Consider the following 20,574-nt stretch of genomic DNA (forward strand, 5'->3'; position numbering starts at 1 on the left):
TAACTTCATTATACTTCTCAATTATTCCCTTTATTGACTTAGAGGTATCATTTTATTATGCATATGCAGTAGAGATCACAGAATTCAACCTTTCAGCTTCAAACATTCTATAAAATCATTCCTTTAAGTACAAAGTATTAGGCTATGGTGAATTCTGTAACTGGTCTACAGTTAGCAACACCTTTATTATGCTCATCATCTCTTCCATGTGGCAAACGGTTATCCTTTCACATGCCACTGTCTAAACTGTAAAGAGATTTCCATTATGGTATGTGACAAAAAATATATGTGCCATAACTGTCACGTACAACTCGGAACTACGATGTTTAAATTTTAATAAACTGTGCTTTTGAATGGTTGGTTACGAAACTGCCTGAATTTTTTTGTAATATCAGGTGCGTGATGAATCAGATAAAGAATGAAAGCACTTTGACTGAGTCACTTTCATGGTAATCACTAAATGGTGATAACTGGTAGGAAGTACTTATGTACATTATGTTGAGCATTTTTATTTTTCAGAGTAGATTGTCTTGAGGGTACTGTGGTGAGGTTTATGATTTATACTTAATTAGAATTACAGTGCAAGAACCACATTAGGTTTAAGGTTCATCAGCTAAAGTCAATAAAGTTGCAAAAAAAAAAAAAAAAAAAAAAAAAGGAATTCTGTTACCCGAGTACGTGGACCCATTTATTAGAAACTTCTTGTCATTTTAGTCAAAGCCATAACCGTGCCTCTACTATCAATTTTTGATCTCATTGAAAGTAAGCTCATGACCAGACACTTTCTCCAATCATGAAACTCATACAAATCAAACATGGACCATTTGAGATTACAGCACTATGTGCAAGGATGTCCTAGTTCAGTAGAACACAAGAAATTCGAAACTTCCAAGAATATTAAGATCACATACAGATTCAAGGCTCAAACCCGCACCTTTCACAGGCAGTGCTAACAAAAAGCTGGGTTCAATGTCCAATCTGGTACACAGTGCTAAAACTGTTAGGAAGTTTCGCAACTAAGTACACTCCTAAGTAGAGTGAAAGTTTGATTCTTTAGACAAGGAATGCTCATGTACAGTCTATTATTAGTAAGAATGAAGGTAATAGCTCTCATAAAGAAGCCTTGCCTGATGGGCTTTATCAGTTTCAATAATATAACGAAGTTATTGATGTAATAATTACTGGTAGATCAAACAGACAAGTAAATTTTTAAACAAATAGTGTTACATTTATGAAAGCACTTGGTCGTACATAACTAAAATATGCTGAAATACTCTGTTGAATACATTTAGCTATAACATTGTTTTGGTCCGTACTATATCCATATGTTTAGAAACGTGAATAAAAAATCGGAGATGGGCACTGCTGAATAGAGTAGCAGACAGTAGAGAACATCATTGAATCACGACATAGTCACCTAAAATTTCTTCGGTTAACTAGCCGTGATATGGTGTTCCTGTGAAGATGTAGAGTTATAATGAGAGTAGACAAGAGTGTACCCTGGACCTAGGAATCTGAGTTGGAAGGAGGGGGGGGGGGGGGGGGGGGTGGCAACCCGTATTAGTGAATGCCAAAGTAGTTTTGATATTTCACAACAAATAGTTCTGGGTGCATTTCCTACTATCGTTTTCCACTACATGCTGCTCTTTCTTCAAATTGATCTCAATTACGAAAGAAATTTCAGACATTTAGCTGCAGTGGGGCACTGAGCGAACTCTAGGGTCGCGGATGAAAATTTGTGTCTGATCGGGAGTGCAACCCGTATTTACCGCTTTACACGAGAGATCGCCTTAATCACATCGGCTACCCGAGCGCGTTCTCCGTTATCACACGCTACAGAATAGCACCCCCTATCCATTACTCCACTTGTTCGCAGCCCAGCTGTGTTACTGCAAGGCTTCAGATACTCGTGTGCATGTGCACTGAAACACCGCAACGCCGTTTGGTGTACGTATTATATATGAATGGTGTGTGTTCTTTCGGACACGCATCTGCACATGTAGCTGCACTAAAATATTGCAACGCCGTCTGGCGTATACTTTCTCTGTGATTGGTGTCTGTTTTTTCGAACATGCATGTCCGAAGCAACAGACATCATTCACATATAATATATATGCCAGACGATGTTTCGATATTTCAGCGGAGATGCACACCAGTATCCGAATTCTTGCGGGAATACAGATAAGCTGCGGGCGAGTGGAATACTGTAGCGTGTGGCACGTGGAGATCTGGATCGGACGAGAGACGTGCTCGGATAACTGAGGCGGTTAAGGCAACCACTCGCATAAAGCGGGAAATCCGGGTTACACTCCTGGGATGGCAGAAATTTTCATGTGTCGCATTAAGTTCACTGAGTGGCCCACTGCAGCTAAATGTCTGAAATTTCTATCCTAATTCGGTATCAGTTTGAAGAAAGGTGGAGCAAGTAGTGGAGAAAGATAGTAGCAAGTGCACCCAGAACTATTTGTTGTGAAATCTCAAAAGTATTTTGCCACTCACCAGTGTGAGTTACCACCCCCCTCCCCTCCTTCCAGCTGAGATTCTCGGGTCCACTCTTGACCACTCTCATTGTAACACTACAGTTTCACAGGAAAGCCAGATTGTGGATACTTACCTGAAGAAATTTTGGGTGACTATGTCGAGGTTGCCTTCCCCCCCCCCCTCCCCCTTTCCGACGGTGGGGTGGCTTGCGTGCCTCAGCGATACAAATTGTCGTACCGTAGGTGCAGCAACATCGGAGGAGTATCTGTTGAGAGGCCAGACATACGTGTGGCTTGTGAAGAAGGGTAGCGACCTTTCCAGTAGTTGCAGGGACAATAGTCTAGATGATTGGCTGATCTGTGCAGGTACTGCGAAGAAATGAAAGCAAGTGGAAACTACAGCCGTAATTTTTCCCGTGGACATGTAGTTCTGCTGTATGTTTAAATGATAATGGTAACCTCTTGGGTAAAATATTCCGGAGGTGAAATAGTTCCACATTCGGATCTCTGGGCGGGGACTACTTAGGAGGATGTCGTCATCAGGAGAAAGAAAAACTGACATTCTACGTATCTGAGCGTGGAATGGTAGATCCTTTAACCGGGCAGCTAGGTTAGAAAGTTTAAACAGGCAAATGGACAGACTGGAACTAAACATAGTGGGGATTAGTAAAGTTCGGTGGCAGGAGGAACACGACTTCTGCCCAGAAGAATACGGGGTTACAAATACAAAGTCAGATAGGATAATGCAGGAGCGGGGAAATGCAGGTAAGGTGCTATGAACAGCATAGTGAACGCATTATCGTAGCCAAGATAAACACGAAGCCCGCGCCTACCACAGTAGCGCAAGTGTACATGCCAAGTAGCTCCGCAGCTGGTGAAGAGATTGAAGAAGTGTATGATGAGATAAAAGAAATTATTGAAGTTGTTGAAGGAGACGAAAATTTAATAGTGATGGGGGACTGGAATTCGACAGTAGAAAAAGGAAGAGAAGGAAAAAAGTAGAGGAATCCGCCTGGTAGAATTTTGCACAGAACATAATTTAATCACCGCTGACACTTGGTTTGAGAATAATAAAAGAAGCCTGTATACGTGGAAGAAACCTGGAGATGCCGGAAGTTTCAAACTGATTATAAAACAGCTGGATTTAGCAACCAGATTTTAAATTGTAAGATATTTACGGGGCCAGATGTGGACTCCGGCCACAATTTATTGATTGTGAACTGTAGAGTAAACCTGAAGAAATTGGAAAAAGATACGAAATTAAGGAGATGGGACCTGGATAAGTTGAAAGAACCAGAGGTTGTTGAGAGCTTCAGAGGGAGCTGTAGACAATGGTTGATTAGAACAGAGGAAAGGAAATCAGTAGAAGACGATTGGGTAGCTTTAAGACATATAAATAGCGAAGGTAGCAGAGGATGAAATAGGTAAAAAGACAAAGACTAATGGAAATACTTGGATAACACAAGAGATACTGAATATAATTGACGAAAGGTGAAAATTTAAAAATGCAGCAAAAGAAGCAGGCGAAATGGAATACAAACGTTTAAAAGATGAGACTGACAGGAAGTGCAAAATTTCTAAGCAGGAATGGTTAGAGGACAACTGTAAGGATTTAGAAGAATATTTCACTACGTTAAAAATAGATACTGCCTTCGCGAAAATTAAACAGGCCTTTGGGGAAAAGATGAGCAGCTATATTAATATCAAGAGCTCAGATGGGAAAGCTAATAGGTAGTAGAAGTATATGGACTCTCTATACAAGGGAGATGAACTTAAAAGCAATACTATAGAAAGAAGTGAACATAGATGAAGATGAGGAGGAGGATCTGTCAAAGCTCTGAAAAATCTAGGTCGAAAGAAAGCCCCGGGATTAAACGATATTCTGTCAGAACTGCTGATATCCTTACGAAAGCCGGCCGTGACAAAACTCTTCCATCGCGTGTGTGAGGTGTATGAGACAGGCGAAATACTCTCAGACCTCAAGAAGAATGTATTAATTCCAATTCCAAGGAAATCATTTGCTGAAAGGTTTGAAAATGACCGAACAACCAGTTTAATAAGTCTTGGTTGCAAAATACTAACACGAATCCTTTACAGAAGAATGGGGAAACTAGTAGAAGCAGACCTCGGGGAGGATCAATTTATCAATTTGGATTCCAGAGAAATATATGAGCAAGCGAGTAAATACTGGCCCTACGACTTATCTTAGAACAGAGTTTAAGGAAAGGCAAACCTACAGTTACAGCATTTGTAAAATGAAATTCTGAAGGTAGCAGGGGTAAAATACAGAGAGTAAAGGCTATTTATAGCTTGTACAGAAATGAGACGGCAGTTGTAAGAGTCGAGCGGCATGAAAGTGAGGCAGTGATTGAAAATAGAGTGAGACAGGGTTGTAGCCTATCCCCGATGTTATTCAATATGTACGCTGAACAAGTAGTAAAGGAAATCAAAGAAAAATTTCCAGTGGGAGTTAAAGTTCAGGGAAAAGAAATAAAACTTTTGAGGCTACCAATGAAACAGTAATTCTGTCAGAGACAGCAAAGGAAGAACAATTGAACGGAATGGACAGTGTCTTGGAACGACAATATAAGATGAACATCAACAAAAGCAAAACAAGGATAATGGAATGTAGTCGAATTAACTCAAGTGATGCTGAGGGGCCCACATTAGGAAACGAGACACTTAACGTAGTAGATGATTTTTGCCATCTGGGCAGCAAAACAACTGATGATGGACGAAGTAGAGGATATAAAATGCAGACTGGCAACTGCAAGGAAAGCATTTCTGAGGAAGAGAAATTTGCTAACGTCGATTATAGATTTAAGTTTTAGGAAGTCTTTTCTCTGGGTATTTGTCTGAAGTGTAGCCATGTATGGAAGTGAAACACGGACGATAAACAGTTTAAATAAAAAGATAATAGAGCTTCCAAAATGGGGTGCTACAGAAGAATGCTGAAGATTAGATGGGTCGATAACGTAACTAATGAAGAAGTTCTGAACAGAGGCAAGAAATTTGTGGCACAACTTGATCAAATAAAAGGATTATTTGATAGGACACATTTTGAGACATCAAGGGATCACAAATTCAGTATTGGGGGGAAACGTGGGAGCTAAAAATCGTAGAGGAAGATCAAGAGATGAATACAGCAAGCAGATTCAGAAAGATGTAGTTTGCAGAAGTTATTCGGAGATGAAGAGGTCAGGGTATAGTAACATGGAGAGCTGCATCAAAATAGTGTTCGCACTGAAGGCCAGAACAACACATGTCGAGGTTCAGTGATGTTCTGTACTGCCTGCTTCTCTATCCAGCAGTGCCCATCTCCAAAAAAATGTTCAAATGTGTGTGAAATTTTATGGGACTTAACTGCTAAGGTCATCAGTCCCTAAGCTTACACACTACTTTACCTAAATTATCCTAAGGACAAACACACGCACCCATGCCCGAGGGAGGACTCGAACCTCCGCCGGGATCAGCCGCACAGTCCATGACTGCAGCGCCTGAGACCGCTCGGCTAATCCCGCGCGGCTGCCCATCTCCGACTTTTTATTCACCTTTCTAAACACATTGACATCGTATGAGTCAAAAAAATGCTATAGTTAAATGTGTCGAAAAGAGCTTTTCGGCCCATTCTTAGTTACGTACGACTAAGTGGTTTCATAAATGTAACACTATTTGTTTGAGTTGTTTGATCTAATAATGATTATCACATCAATAATTTCATTATGTTCTTGGAACTGGATATTTAGGGAATACACTTCGGAAACAGTCTGGTTTGAATGAACTACTGTGAACCTTAACGTAGGCCTAGAAGCGTCGGCTGGTCCAGTTTTGTCGAACGATCACACAATGGCAGCGAAGAAGCTAGGAGCACACTGCTGCCATCTACGAACGAGACGGAGGACGTGTGCTACTCTAGCACAGTCAGTAAGGACGATTTTCACTCAGTACGTTTATAGGAAGACGAGGAGCGCTGGAGAGCTGGGCGTTCCGAGACTATAGCCTCGTCTCGGCCTCGAGCAGAGGCTAGGCGCGCTCCTGCGGCTGCTGCAGCGGCGGCGCGCGCCACAGGTCGGCTCCGGCGGCGCCCCAGCCGCGCGGCGTGTCGTACTGCTCCAGGGAGCTGAACGTGCTCACGTTCACCGCCTTCTTCTTGGTAGGCGGCCGCAGCGTCTCGTAGCGGCCGGGGCGGAACGACTGTCCTCCGAACTGCTGCTGCAGCTGCTCCGCGAACAGGAACGGAGTGGGCGTCGGCGTCGCCGTCGCCGAGGGCTGCGCGCCCGCCGCGGCGGGGTCTTCGAGGCGCTCCGGCGCCTTCTGCTGGGGGCCCATCAGTTTGATCGGCACGGTGACGGCGGCCGACGCCAGCTCGTAATCGGCGACGGCGTCCGCGACGACGGCGGCGTCTGGCTGCGCGACGGGTGGGGCGCGCGAGGCCAGCGGCCGCTCGGCGTCGCCGTCGGCGGCGTCGGCGTCGCGGCGCGGCTGCGGGCTTCCCGCCGCCTCCTTGGCGGGGTTGGAGGAGCAGACGTCGGGCGCGGCGGCGGCGCCGGCCCCGGAGGCGGTGGCGGGCAGCAGCAGCGGCCGCTTGGCGTACAGGCCGCGCGGGCTCGTCCACAGGTTGCGCACCAACCGCTCGGCGCCGGGCACCGCGGCGCTCACCATCTCCTCGACGGACGGGAAGCGGCGCAGGTAGGCCGTCACCGACAGCAGCGCCGCCAGCTCCGACATCAGGAAGGAGGCGCACGCCACGAAGAACGACCAGCCGTAGCGGTAGTCGAACAGCGCCGCCTGCTGGGTGCCGCGGGGGCGCTCCAGGTAGGCGTCGCTCAGCACCGACGCGAACACCACCAGGCCCCCGCCCAGCGACAGACCTGAACACCGAGAAATTGTGTCCCGTTTCCTCTTTCCAAGGAAAAGTCTCTCTTATAACGGGAGACGATTAGGTTTGTTTATAAATAAATAAATCTTCTGCTGCCAGTCACGATTTTTTCTTTATTTTACTATTCGCACGACGCGTTTTGAGAAATAATTCCCATTTTCAAGTGAGTTTTTTGGTGTGTATTAAGCCATTTCTTTTGATGTTGTCAGTGTGTGTGAGTCTGCTTCATTTTGTTGACTTTTACTGTAGTACATAAGAAACACGCGATTTTTAGTTGGGTATCAATTCTTTTTGCTCTGAAGAGTGGAACGGGGAATTGTATCTATGCTTTATAGATCTAGAAAAGGCATATGACCGGGTTCCTAGGAGGAAGTTATTGTCTGTTCTACGAGATTATGGAATAGGAGGCAAACTTTTGCAAGCAGTTAAAGGTCTTTACATGGATAGTCAGGCAGCAGTTAGAGTTGACGGTAAATTGAGTTCATGGTTCAGAGTAGTTTCAGGGGTGAGACAAGGCTGCAACCTGTCTCCACTGTTGGTCATATTATTTATGGATCATATGTTGAAAATAATAGACTGGCTGGGTGAGATTAAGATATGTGAACACAAAATAAACAGTCTTGCATATGCGGATGACTTAGTTGTGATGGCAGATTCGATTGAAAGTTTGCAAAGTAATATTTCAGAGCTAGATCAGAAATTTAAGGACTATGGTATGAAGATTAGCATCTCCAAAACGAAAGTAATGTCAGTGGGAAAGAGATATAAACGGGTTGAGTGCCAAATAGGAGGAACAAAGTTAGAACAGGTGGACGGTTTCAAGTACTTAGGATGCGTTTTCTCACAGGATGGCAACATAGTAAAAGAACTGGAAGCGAGGTGTAGCAAAGCTAATGCAGTGAGTGCTCAGCTACGATCTACTCTCTTCTGTAAGAAGGAAGTCAGTACCAAGACCAAGTTATCTGTGCACCGTTCAATCTTTCGACCAACTTTGTTGTATGGGAGCGAAAGCTGGGTGGATTCAGGTTACCTTATCAATAAGGTTGAGGTTACGGATATGAAAGTAGCTAGGATGATTGCAGGTACTAGTAGATGGGAACAATGGCAGGAGGGTGTCCACAATGAGGAAATCAAAGAAAAACTGGGAATGAACTCTATAGATGTACCAGTCAGTGAGAACAGGCTTAGATGGTGGGGTCATGTTACACGCATGGGAGAAGCAAGGTTACCCAAGAGACTCATGGGTTCAGCAGTAGAGGGTAGGAGGAGTCGGGGCAGACCAAGGAGAAGGTACCTGGATGCGGTTAAGAATAATTTTGAAGTAATAGGCTTAACATCAGAAGAGGCACCAATATTAGCACTGAATAGGGGATCATGGAGGAATTTTATAAGGGGGACTATGCTCCAGACTGAACGCTGAAAGGCATAATCAGTCTTAAATGATGATGAAGATCAATTCACTTTACACATAGAAAATATCTTATATAAACAAAACAGTTACAAAGATCTTCTTACAGGTACAATTAAAGAACACACATTTCCTGTTGACAGAAACTGAAAAGAAATACCTCACATGTATGAATCCAAAAGCACCACGCCTAAGAGCACAGCCAAAATTTAAACTGTGGACTACCCGTAAGAAGATATTTGTAACTGTTTTGTTTATGTAAGATATTTTTGATGTGTAAAGTGTACAACAAGTTGTGTGTGATGTTAAGTGTGTGTGAGACTCTATACAAATGGACCATTAGAAAACTGTAAGTACAGATTCTTCTAAATTTGTGCCACTAACCTCAAAAAAAAAAATTGATACCCAACTAAAAATCGCGTGTTTCTTATGTATTACAGTAAAAGTCAACAAAATGAAGCAGACTCACACACACTGATAACATCAAAAGAAAAGGATTAATACACACCAAAAAACGCACTTGAAAATGGGAATTATTTCTCGAAACACGTCGTGTGAATAGTAAAATAAAGAAAAAATCGTGACTGGTAGCAGAAGATTTATTTATTTATAAACAAACCTATTGTATCTACAGTCGCAGGCTTTCAAAAACCATTTATAATGGATCAAATCAGGGAGACGATTAGGCAGTGCTTGTCTGCGAGCTTAGGGAACAACGAGAATTAGTAAACGCAGACATCAACCGCGGGGGACACAGTGGATGTTGTAATTAAAGTACAGAACGCACCACAGGTCGCGTATTATTTGGTTTACTTTGTTGGTTTTGTTAGCCACACGCGAACATCTTCAGATATTCACTGAGCTAGTGGCAATATGTTACAAGTCAAAAGCACCTCTTTGTACCTGGTGAAATGGGTTCTGCCTGAAACCAAATACACTACTATCCATTAAAATTGCTACACCAAGAAGAAATGCAGATGATAAACGGGTATTCATTGGACAAATATATTATACTAGAACTGACATGTGATTACATTTTCACGCAATTTGGGTGCATATTCCTGAGAAATCAGTACCCAGAATAACCACCTCTGGCCGTAATAACGGCCTTCATACGCCTGGGAATTGAGTCAAACAGAACTTGGATGGCGTATACAGGTACAGCTGCCCATGCAGCTTCAACACGATACCACAGTTCATCCAGAGTAGTGACTAGCGTATGTGACGAGCCAGTTGCTCGGCCACCATTGACCAGACATTTTCGATTGGTGAGAGATCTGGAGACTGTGGTGGCCAGGGCAGCAGTCGAACATTTTCTGTATCCAGAAAAGCCCATACAGGACCTGCAACATGCGGTCGTGCATTATCCTGTTGAAATGTAGAGTTTCGCAGGAATCGAATGAAGGGTAGAGCCACGGGTCGTAACACATCTGAAATGTAACGTCTATTGTTCAAAGTGCCGTCAGTGCGAACAAGAGGTGACCGAGACGTGTAACCAATGGCACCCCATACCATCACGTTGGGTGATACACCAGTATGGCGATGACGAATACACGCTTCCAATGTGCGTTCACCGCGATGTCACCAAACACGGATGCGACCATCGTGATGCTGTAAACAGAACCTGGATTCATCCGAAAAAATGACGTTTTGCCATTCGTGCACCCAGGTTCGTCGCTGAGTACACCATCGCAGGTGCTCCTGTCTGTGATGCAGCGTCTAGGGTAACCGCAACCATGGTCTCCGAGCTGATAGTCCATGCTGCTGCAAATGTCGTCGAACTGTTCGTACAAACGTCCCCATCTGCTGACTCAGGGATCGAGACGTGGCTGCACGATCCGTTATAGCCATGCGGATAAGATGCCTGTCATCTCGACTGCTAGTGATACGAGGCCGTTGGGATCGAGCACGGCGTTCCGTATTACCCTCCTGAAGCCACCGATTCCATATTGTGCTAACAGTCATTGGATCTCGACCAACGCGAGCAGCAATGTCGCGATACGATAAATCGCAATCGCGATAGGCTACAATCCGACCTTTATCAAAGTCGGAAACGCGATGGTATGCATTTCTCCTCCTTACACGAGGCATCACAACAACGTTTCCCCAGGCAACGCCGGTCAACTGCTGTTTGTGTATGAGAAATTGGTTGGAAACTTTCCTCATGTCAGCACGTTGTAGGTGTCGCCCCTGGCGCCAATCTTGTGTGAATGCTCTGAAAAGCTAATCATTTGCATACCACAGCATCTTCTTCCTGTAGGTGAAATTTCGCGTCTATAGCACGTCATCTTCGTGGTGTAGCAATTTTAATGGCCAATAGTGTAAAATAAAAAAAAAGCACCGCTCGGTAGTCGTCAACATAAAGTAGGGGGAATGCCGGTGTCTGACGAGGGAAACCAGTTAAAATAAATCAAATAATACGTGACCTGCTAGTGTGTCCTGTACATTAAAGAGAAATTATTTGATTAAATTTTACGGGAGTTATTTAGAAAGTTAGGTCCGATCGGTCGCGAAATGGAAACCACAGTGAAAATACGATGAATCTTTGCATAGATGGGTTGGATAGTGCCTCCAGTATGCCTGTCGATCGCATCAAGTCGCCCTTTTCATTTCTGAGATCACAGTGAGCACATACATTTCCCTACCGCACTCTGCAGGGGCAATGTGAACGCTCCTGCAGCGTTTTCTGCATCTACATCTACATTTATACTCCGCAAGCCACCCAACGGTGTGTGGCGGAGGGCACTTTACGTGCTACTGTCATTACCTCCCTTTCCTGTTCCAGTCGCGTATGGTTCGCGGGAAGAACAACTGCTGGAAAGCCTCTGTACGCGCTCGAATCTCTGTAATTTTACATTCGTGACCTCCTCGGGAGGTATAAGTAGGGGAAAGCAATATATTCGATACCTCATCCAGAAACGCACCCTCTCGAAACCTGGCGAGCAAGCTACACCGCGATGCAGAGCGCCTCTCTTGCAGAGTCTGCCACTTGAGTTTATTAAACATCTCCGTAACATTATCACGGTTACGAAATAACCCTGTGACGAAACGCGCCGCTCTTCTTTGGATCTTCTCTATCTCCTCCGTCAGACCGATCTGGTACGGATCCCACACTGATGAGCAATACTCAAGTATAGGTCGAACGAGTGTTTTGTAAGCCACCTCCTTTGTTGATGGACTACATTTTCTAAGGACCCTCCTAATGAATCTCAACCTCGCACCCGCCTTACCAACAATTAATTTTATATGATCGTTCCGTGCACATACTCCCAGATATTTTACAGAAGTATCTGCTACCAGTGTTTGTTCTGCTATCATATAATCATACATTTCGATGGGAAATGTTTGATCATCCACCATACAGCCCGGACTTGGCTCCCTCTGATTTTCATCTCTGGCCTCATGCACTACTGGCTATGAAGACAACATTTTAACACAGAAAAAAAGCTGCATATCAGCGAAGAGAATTGGCAGAAAGCACAGGCGGCTGCCGTCTATGATAAGGGTAGTGGGAAGTCGGTACAATGCTAGGACAATTGCCTCAGTCGGAGCGGTGACTATGTAGAAAAGTAGAGAAGCAGCTGGAAGTTGTAGCCAACTGTTGTAAATACAACATTCCTGATTTTCACTGTAGCTGCCATTTCGTGAGCGATCGGGTCTTACTTTCCGTATAGCTCTTGTTGTTTATTTATAAACTGGTTATTTTAAATGGTATAAAAGCAGAAATCAAAACGAAAAATTAGTTCAAATGGTTCAAATGGCTCTAAGCACTATGTTACTTAACATCTGAGGTAATCAGTCCCCTAGTCTTAGAACTACTTAAACCTAACTAACCTAAGGACACCACACACATCCATGTCCGACGCAGGATTCGAACCTGCGACCGTAGCAGCAGCGCGGTTCCGGACTGAATCGCCTAGAACCGCTCGGCCACAGCGCCCGGCGAAAAATTATTAATATGAGCAGTGTAAGTAATGTGAAACTGTTTCCACAAAACATTCGATTCCTTTCTAAGGGGGTAGGACGTCAAACGGGACGACTTGGAGTAGGAGAGACACCACAGGAATTTTTAATTTCCACTGTCTATACTTTTAAAAATAAATTCATAAAACTTTGTTAGAATGACCAGAAAGGATTCAGACCGAGCGAGGTGGCGCAGTGGTTAGACACTGGACTCGCATTCGGGAGGACGACGGTTCAATCCCGCGTCCGGCCATCCTGATTTAGGTTTTCCGTGATTTTCCTAAATCACTCCAGGCAAATGCCGGGATGGTTCCTCTGAAAGGGCACGGCCGACTTCCTTCCCTAAACCGATGAGACCGATGACCACGCTGTCTGGTCTCCTTCCCCAAACAACCAACCAAAGGATTCAGGATTTACACTGATAGTGGTGGAAGTTCAAAAATATAAGAAAATAATTTATTTTTTTACATTTGTATTTCACCTTTTTTTCACTTACCATTGGCTGCATTTGTTGCAATAGGTACACTGTTCTTCATAAGTGAGGGAGATTCTTCGCGGAATTTTGTACAGCATACAAACGATACGTGCAGGTGTATGAAACTCTAGAATTTTCCAAATCTAATAAAAACTGCGGTAAAAATTGAGATAATTAACTATAAAATTTGAGTTTTTTCTAAACATGGAGTTTAAAATGTAACAGCACATTCATTGTTTCATAAATTAAATAATTTCTAGGGTTTAATACACCTGTAAGTATGGTTTGCACGCTGTACAAAATTCATCGAAGAATCTCTCTTACTTATGAAGAAAAGTGTACCTATACCAACAAACGCAGCCAACAGAAGTGAAAAAATGATGAACTTCCACCTGCCGCCGTTGGATAAGCAGCTGAGCAGCAAGTCGTATACTCCTAGCTCACTCATTTGTTACATAGTTTAATTCTTAATTTCTTTGCGTGTTTTTGGTACTTGCATTGTTTAATTCATAAATTTCGGGCGTATTATAGTATTTGAGAGTGTAGCATCGCGTGTTAGTACCTGAATAGTGTAAATTCGCGTAGTCTCCTTCCGCCGCCGAGCAGTGTCAGCAGTGCGCAAGTAGCAGCATTACTGCATTTACTAGGCAATCTTGTATTTTAATAACCGTTTAAATTTTGTTGATTTGTTTGCGCTCTCTGTAGATTAGTTCAGACGTTCTTTGCAAAACAGTTTTTAGCATGGGTAGGGATTGCAACTGCTGTGTTCGGATGCAGGCTGAGTTGGCATCCCTTCGCTCCCAGCTTCAGGCAGTGTTGGCTTCGGTCACACAGCTTGAGGCTGTTGCCAATGGGCATCACTGTGGGGGTCCGGATGGGGGTTTGTCGGGGACGGCCAGCTCGTCCCACGCATCCCCTGATCGGACTACGACTGTGGTTGCCCGGGATACTGCCCGCATTGAGGCTGATCCCTCACCTGTGGTAGAGTGGGAGGTCGTCTCAAGGTGTGGCAGGGGGCGAAAGACATTCCGGAGGGCTGAACGGAAAGCCTCTCCAGTTTGTCTGACGAACAGGTTTCAGGCTCTGTCTCAGGCTGATACTGATCTTCGGCCTGACATGGCTGCTTGTCCTGTTCCAGAAGTTGCCCCTCAGTCTGCAAGATCCGGGCAGTCGCAGAGGGTGGGCTTACTGGTAGTTGGGAGCTCCAACGTCAGGCGCGTAATGGGGCCCCTTAGGGAAATGGCAGCAAGAGAGGGGAAGAAAACCAATGTGCACTCCGTGTGAATACCGGGGGGAGTCATTCCAGATATGGAAAGGGTCCTTCAGGATGCAATGAAGGGTACAGGGTGCACCCATCTGCAGGTGGTCGCTCATGTCGGCACCAATGATGTGTGTCGCTATGGATCGGAGGAAATCCTCTCTGGCTTCCGGCGGCTATCTGATTTGGTGAAGACTGCCAGTCTCGCTAGCGGGATGAAAGCAGAGCTCACCATCTGCAGCATCGTCGACAGGACTAACTGCGGACCTTTGGTACAGAGCCGAGTGGAGGGTCTGAATCAGAGGCTGAGACGGTTCTGCGACCGTGTGGGCTGCAGATTCCTCGACTTGCGCCATAGGGTGGTGGGGTTTCGGGTTCCGCTGGATAGGTCAGGAGTCCACTACACGCAACAAGCGGCTACACGGGTAGCAGGGGTTGTGTGGCGTGGGCTGGGCGATTTTTTAGGTTAGATGGTCTTGGGCAAGTACAGAAAGGGCAACAGCCACAACGGGTGCGGGGCAAAGTCAGGACATGCGGGGACCAAGCAGCAATCGGTATTGTAATTGTCAATTGTCGAAGCTGCGTTGGTAAAGTACCAGAACTTCAAGCGCTGATAGAAAGCACCGAAGCTGAAATCGTTATAGGCACAGAAAGCTGGCTTAAGCCAGAGATAAATTCTGCCGAAATTTTTACAAAGGTACAGACGGTGTTTAAAAATGATAGATTGCATGCAACCGGTGGTGGAGTGTTCGTCGCTGTTAGTAGTAGTTTATCCTGTAGTGAAGTAGAAGTGGATAGTTCCTGTGAATTATTATGGGTGGAGGTTACACTCAACAACCGAACTAGGTTAATAATTGGCTCCTTTTACCGACCTCCCGACTCAGCAGCATTAGTGGCAGAACAACTGAGAGAAAATTTGGAATACATTTCACATAAATTTTCTCAGCATGTTATAGTCTTAGGTGGAGATTTCAATTTACCAGATATAGACTGGGACACTCAGATGTTTAGGACGGGTGGTAGGGACAGAGCATCGAGTGACATTATACTGGGTGCACTATCCGAAAATTACCTCGAGCAATTAAACAGAGAACCGACTCGTGGAGATAACATCTTGGACCTACTGATAACAAACAGACCCGAACATTTCGACTCTGTATGTACAGAACAGGGAATCAATGATCATAAGGCCGTTGCAGCATCGCTGAATATGGAAGTTAATAGGAATATAAAAAAGGGAGGAAGGTTTATCTGTTTAGCAAGAGTAATAGAAGGCAGATTTCAGACTACCTAACAGATCAAAACGAAAATTTCTCTTCCGACACTGACAATGTTGAGTGTTTATGGAAAAAGTTCAAGGCAATCGTAAAATGCGTTTTAGACAGGTACGTGCCGAGTAAAACTGTGAGGGACGGGAAAAACCCACCGTGGTACAACAACAAAGTTAGGAAACTACTGCGAAAGCAAAGAGAGCTCCACTCCAAGTTTAAACGCAGCCAAAACCTCTCAGTCAAACAGAAGCTAAACGATGTCAAAGTTAGCGTAAGGAGGGCTATGCGTGAAGCGTTCAGTGAATTCGAAAGTAAAATTCTATGTACCGACTTGACAGAAAATCCTAGGAAGTTCTGGTCTTACGTTAAATCAGTAAGTGGCTCGAAACAGCATATCCAGACACTACGGGATGATGATGGCATTGAAACAGAGAATGACACGCGTAAAGCCGAAATACTAAACACCTTTTTCCAAAGCTGTTTCACAGAGGAAGACCGCACTGCAGTTCCTTCTCTAAATCCTCGCACAAACGAAAAAATGGCTGACATCGAAATAAGCGTCCAAGGAATAGAAAAGCAACTGGAATCACTCAATAGAGGAAAGTCCACTGGACCTGACGGGATACCAATTCGATTCTACACAGAGTACGCGAAAGAACTTGCCCCCCTTCTAACAGCCGTGTACCGCAAGTCTCTAGAGGAACGGAGGGTTCCAAATGATTGGAAAAGAGCACAGATAGTCCCAGTCTTCAACAAGGGTCGTCGAGCAGATGCGCAAAACTATAGACCTATATCTCTGACGTCGATCTGTTGTAGAATTTTAGAACATGTTTTTTGCTCGAGTATCATGTCGTTTTTGGAAACCCGGAATCTACTATGTAGGAATCAACATGGATTCCGGAAACAGCGATCGTGTGAGACCCAACTCGCTTTATTTGTTCATGAGACCCAGAAAATATTAGATACAGGCTCCCAGGTAGATGCTATTTTTCTTGACTTCCGGAAGGCGTTCGATACAGTTCCGCACTGTAGCCTGATAAACAAAGTAAGAGCCTACGGAATATCAGACCAGCTGTGTGGCTGGATTGAAGAGTTTTTAGCAAACAGAACACAGAATGTTGTTATCAATGGAGAGACGTCTACAGACGTTAAAGTAACCTCTGGCGTGCCACAGGGGAGTGTTATGGGACCATTGCTTTTCACAATATATATAAATGACCTAGTAGATAGTGTCGGAAGTTCCATGCGGCTTTTCGCGGATGATGCTGTAGTATACAGAGAAGTTGCAGCATTAGAAAATTGTAGCGAAATGCAGGAAGATCTGCAGCGGATAGGCACTTGGTGCAGGGAGTGGCAACTGACCCTTAACATAGACAAATGTAATGTATTGCGAATACGTAGAAAGAAGGATCCTTTATTGTATGATTATATGATAGCGGAACAAACACTGGTAGCAGTTACTTCTGTAAAATATCTGGGAGTATGCGTGCGGAACGATTTGAAGTGGAATGATCATATAAAATTAATTGTTGGTAAGGCGGGTACCAGGTTGAGATTAATTGGGAGAGTGCTTAGAAAATGTAGTCCATCAACAAAGGAGGTGGCTTACAAAACACTCGTTCGACCTATACTTGAGTATTGCTCATCAGTGTGGGATCCGTACCAGATCGGTCTGACGGAGGAGATAGAGAAAATCCAAAGAAGAGCGGCGCGTTTCGTCACAGGGTTATTTGGTAACCGTGATAGTGTTACGGAGATGTTTAATAAACTCAAGTGGCAGACTCTGCAAGAGAGGCGCTCTGCATCGCGGTATAGCTTGCTCGCCAGGTTTCGAGAGGGTGCGTTTCTGGATGAGGTATCGAATATATTGCTTCCCCCTACTTATACCTCCCGAGGAGATCACGAATGTAAAATTAGAGAGATTAGAGCGCTCACGGAGGCTTTCAGACAGTCGTTCTTCCCGCGAACCATACGCGACTGGAACAGGAAAGGGAGGTAATGACAGTGGCACGTAAAGTGCCCTCCGCCACACACCGTTGGGTGGCTTGCGGAGTATAAATGTAGATGTAGATAAAAAAATTATTTTGTTATTTTTTTGAACTTACATTGCTATGATTGTGATTCCTTAATCCTTCCTGGTCATGCTGACAAAGTTTTATGAATTTATTCGTAAAAGTATAGACAGTGGAAATTAAAATGTCCTGTGGTGTCTCTCCTGCTCCAAGACGTCCTACCCCCTTAATGAAAATAGTTGACGAAATATTGATAATACGTAGAACTGCTGTAGGTGGTGCTTGGGTAAGAGCTATGAGCAGTACTTCATCTTCGAAAAAAGAAAAGGAAGGAAGATTAGTGTTTATCGGCCAGTCGACATAGAGGTTATTAGAGACGGAGCTGAAGCTCGAATTGATTCAAGGATGAAGCCGTCCTGGAATTCGCCTGGAGCGATTTTGGGAAACCACTATAAACCTAAATCAGGGTGGCCGTACGCGCGATTGAACAGTCATCCTCCCAAATGAGAGTCTAGTGTGTTACCTACCGCGGCACCTCATTGGCCTCTTCATCTTTGATACTGTGAAATAAATTTCTTCTTTTGGAATCTCTTCGCTTTCCATATTTTGAGAGGTGGTTGTATGGACCAAAAAAGAACAAAATGTCCAGTGAAAAATGGGCTCTAAATTGAATTCCTTAAGAGTTGTGAGCACTTGTTCACCTTCGCTACCGTGAAACACATCTTTTCTACTGAACAAGTGCTCATCGATCTTTAGGTATGCATTTGAGACCCCATGTTTACTAGACGATTGTTTCTTGTATACTTGACTTTCTTGGATCGAATGATGGTTCCTATCACATCCCCGAAGATTGATCTTTCCTCCTGGGACATCCTATATAGTATAGTGGAAAGAATACACGATAAAACTTGTATGTGATTTGGCAGTACACGAGGTTCGAAATTTAGTGCACTGTGCAGCCATCTGGCCTTGGATCGCGTCAAACTGAGCTTCAGTGACAGATGCGTGCGCATCATTCCGTGCTGCTTCAACTCTATACCAGAATTCATCAATCAGACGATTGCCAGTGGTTGCGCGGCAGTCTCATGGCAACCCATATCCAAATGTTTTCAATGGATGAGAGATTTGGATGAGGTGCTGTCCAGGGAAACAGTCGAACACCTTCTCTATTGAGGTTGGTGAGGACAGCACATGCAACGTGCAATATTGTGTGGTCTTGTTGAAAGATAATATCACTGAGATGTAGAAGATAACGCACAACCATCGGCCTTTACACGCAGGAAATGTAACGCCGCTGTCCAAATTACTGGTTAATCAGACCTGGTCAAGCAACGCTCCGCGAGCGAGAGACTCCGTCTGCACTGCTGCTTAGTGCTCCGAGAACAGCGGAGAGAGGAGCTGAGGTATTAGGAGGAACAGGGAAATGAAGGTTGCAGCCAGAAGCGACTAAAGCAAATCACTCGCCTTGTCACTTGCTAAGCAGTTCGCTAACAGTACTACTTTCGTTAAATCAAATTAACCTTCTGCATTTGCAATACTTCGGTGTCTACACCCTTGTCTAAGAAAGATAAAGTAGAGAAGCCACATCGTTTAGCTCCGAATGGGAATTGCCTTACTTTCTGCATAGTTTAAAGGCCATGCAAAGTACTTAATATACCATTATGAGCTTGAGAAACACTTCTTGCAACATCATTACAACACCAGCCACAAAGGCGATATGATGCAATTTGTCTTCTGACGAACGACAGTAAATGTTGGCTGAACTGAAGACGGCCATTAGGAAAAAACTGGGTGAAGAGAAAGTAGAGTGGTGACAAAATCCCTTATGGTCGACATCATCAGTTATTCGTACTCAAGGAGAATCATTTGGTAACAGACATTGCAGACAAGATTGATGCTGTCAAATAAAAAAGTAATCCTCTGGAAAAATCAGCTTCAAGTTCGTGATGTGGAACATTTCCCGTAACTCAAGGCAGTCATTTGTGGACCATACATGAGTGACTACGTTTCAGGAATTGAAACATTTCATCATGAATGCTCAAAGAGATGCCAAGACATTGCACGACTGAAGACCGATTTTGATTTATTTGTCAGACCGTTCTCGCTTTTGGCTGCTAATGAACTTCATTACTTCCAACTTGATCTGATAGTCGTACAGTGTAGCGACCAACTCAACGATCTGTTTGTCCAATCCAGGAATTTATAAGACTTTTATAAAATGTTACGCCAAGAGCAACATCAGTGAGTTCAGCTCACTGTACTAGCCCTATATAATGTACTTATTTAATCAAGTAATAAAAGTTATTTCTTTAGCCAAAAAATAAAAAGTTGAAAATAAAAATACGTGACAAAATCCTGCTTGTAAAAGTACGCTGCAATAATCGCCTCTTGTAAGTAGTTCCACTATGTTTGCAAAGACGTCTTGAAAAGCTTCTGGCGCGTGCAGCCTTCACATATACCTGTCTTACTTACACACCTGATCGGAATAGCGCAGTGGTAGGCGAAGCAGGAGTGCTGGTCACACTCGGCTGCAATCGCAGAGTGCGAGCGCAAATCTTGGCCAGGCATGATCTAAGCGAACTAGAGGCTTAGTGTACTCATACCATCACGCCTGGTGCTGGATCCGTACGACGGTGACGAAGGAAATGTGTCAACGTTCGTTTTCCACGGAACCTCCACACATGGGTATGTCCTTCGTGACGTCGTTATATTATCCTCATCGGAAGGAGACCTGTATTTAACACCCAGTCGACAATGAGATCATTAGAGATGGATCGCAAGCTCGGATTAGTGAAGGAATGGAAAGGATGTCAGCCGCCTCTTTCAAT

General features: G+C 44.3%; 1 protein-coding gene across 1 annotated transcript in view; it reads right to left on the reverse strand.

Annotated features, from left to right (window-relative positions):
• The window catches only part of LOC124722284 (voltage-dependent calcium channel gamma-7 subunit-like), a 183,629-nt gene that overhangs the window by 2,226 nt on the left and 160,829 nt on the right, over positions 1 to 20,574 (reverse strand). Inside the window, exons 5-6 of the mRNA XM_047247470.1 lie at positions 7,041 to 7,351; positions 6,615 to 6,845 (exon numbers count right to left, since the gene is read on the reverse strand). Of these exons, the coding sequence (XP_047103426.1) occupies positions 6,615 to 6,845; positions 7,041 to 7,351 (542 nt within the window). The remainder of the gene's footprint in view (positions 1 to 6,614; positions 6,846 to 7,040; positions 7,352 to 20,574) is intronic.

Source organism: Schistocerca piceifrons, chromosome X (genome assembly GCF_021461385.2).
Source record: "Schistocerca piceifrons isolate TAMUIC-IGC-003096 chromosome X, iqSchPice1.1, whole genome shotgun sequence".
NCBI lineage: Eukaryota > Metazoa > Arthropoda > Insecta > Orthoptera > Acrididae > Schistocerca > Schistocerca piceifrons.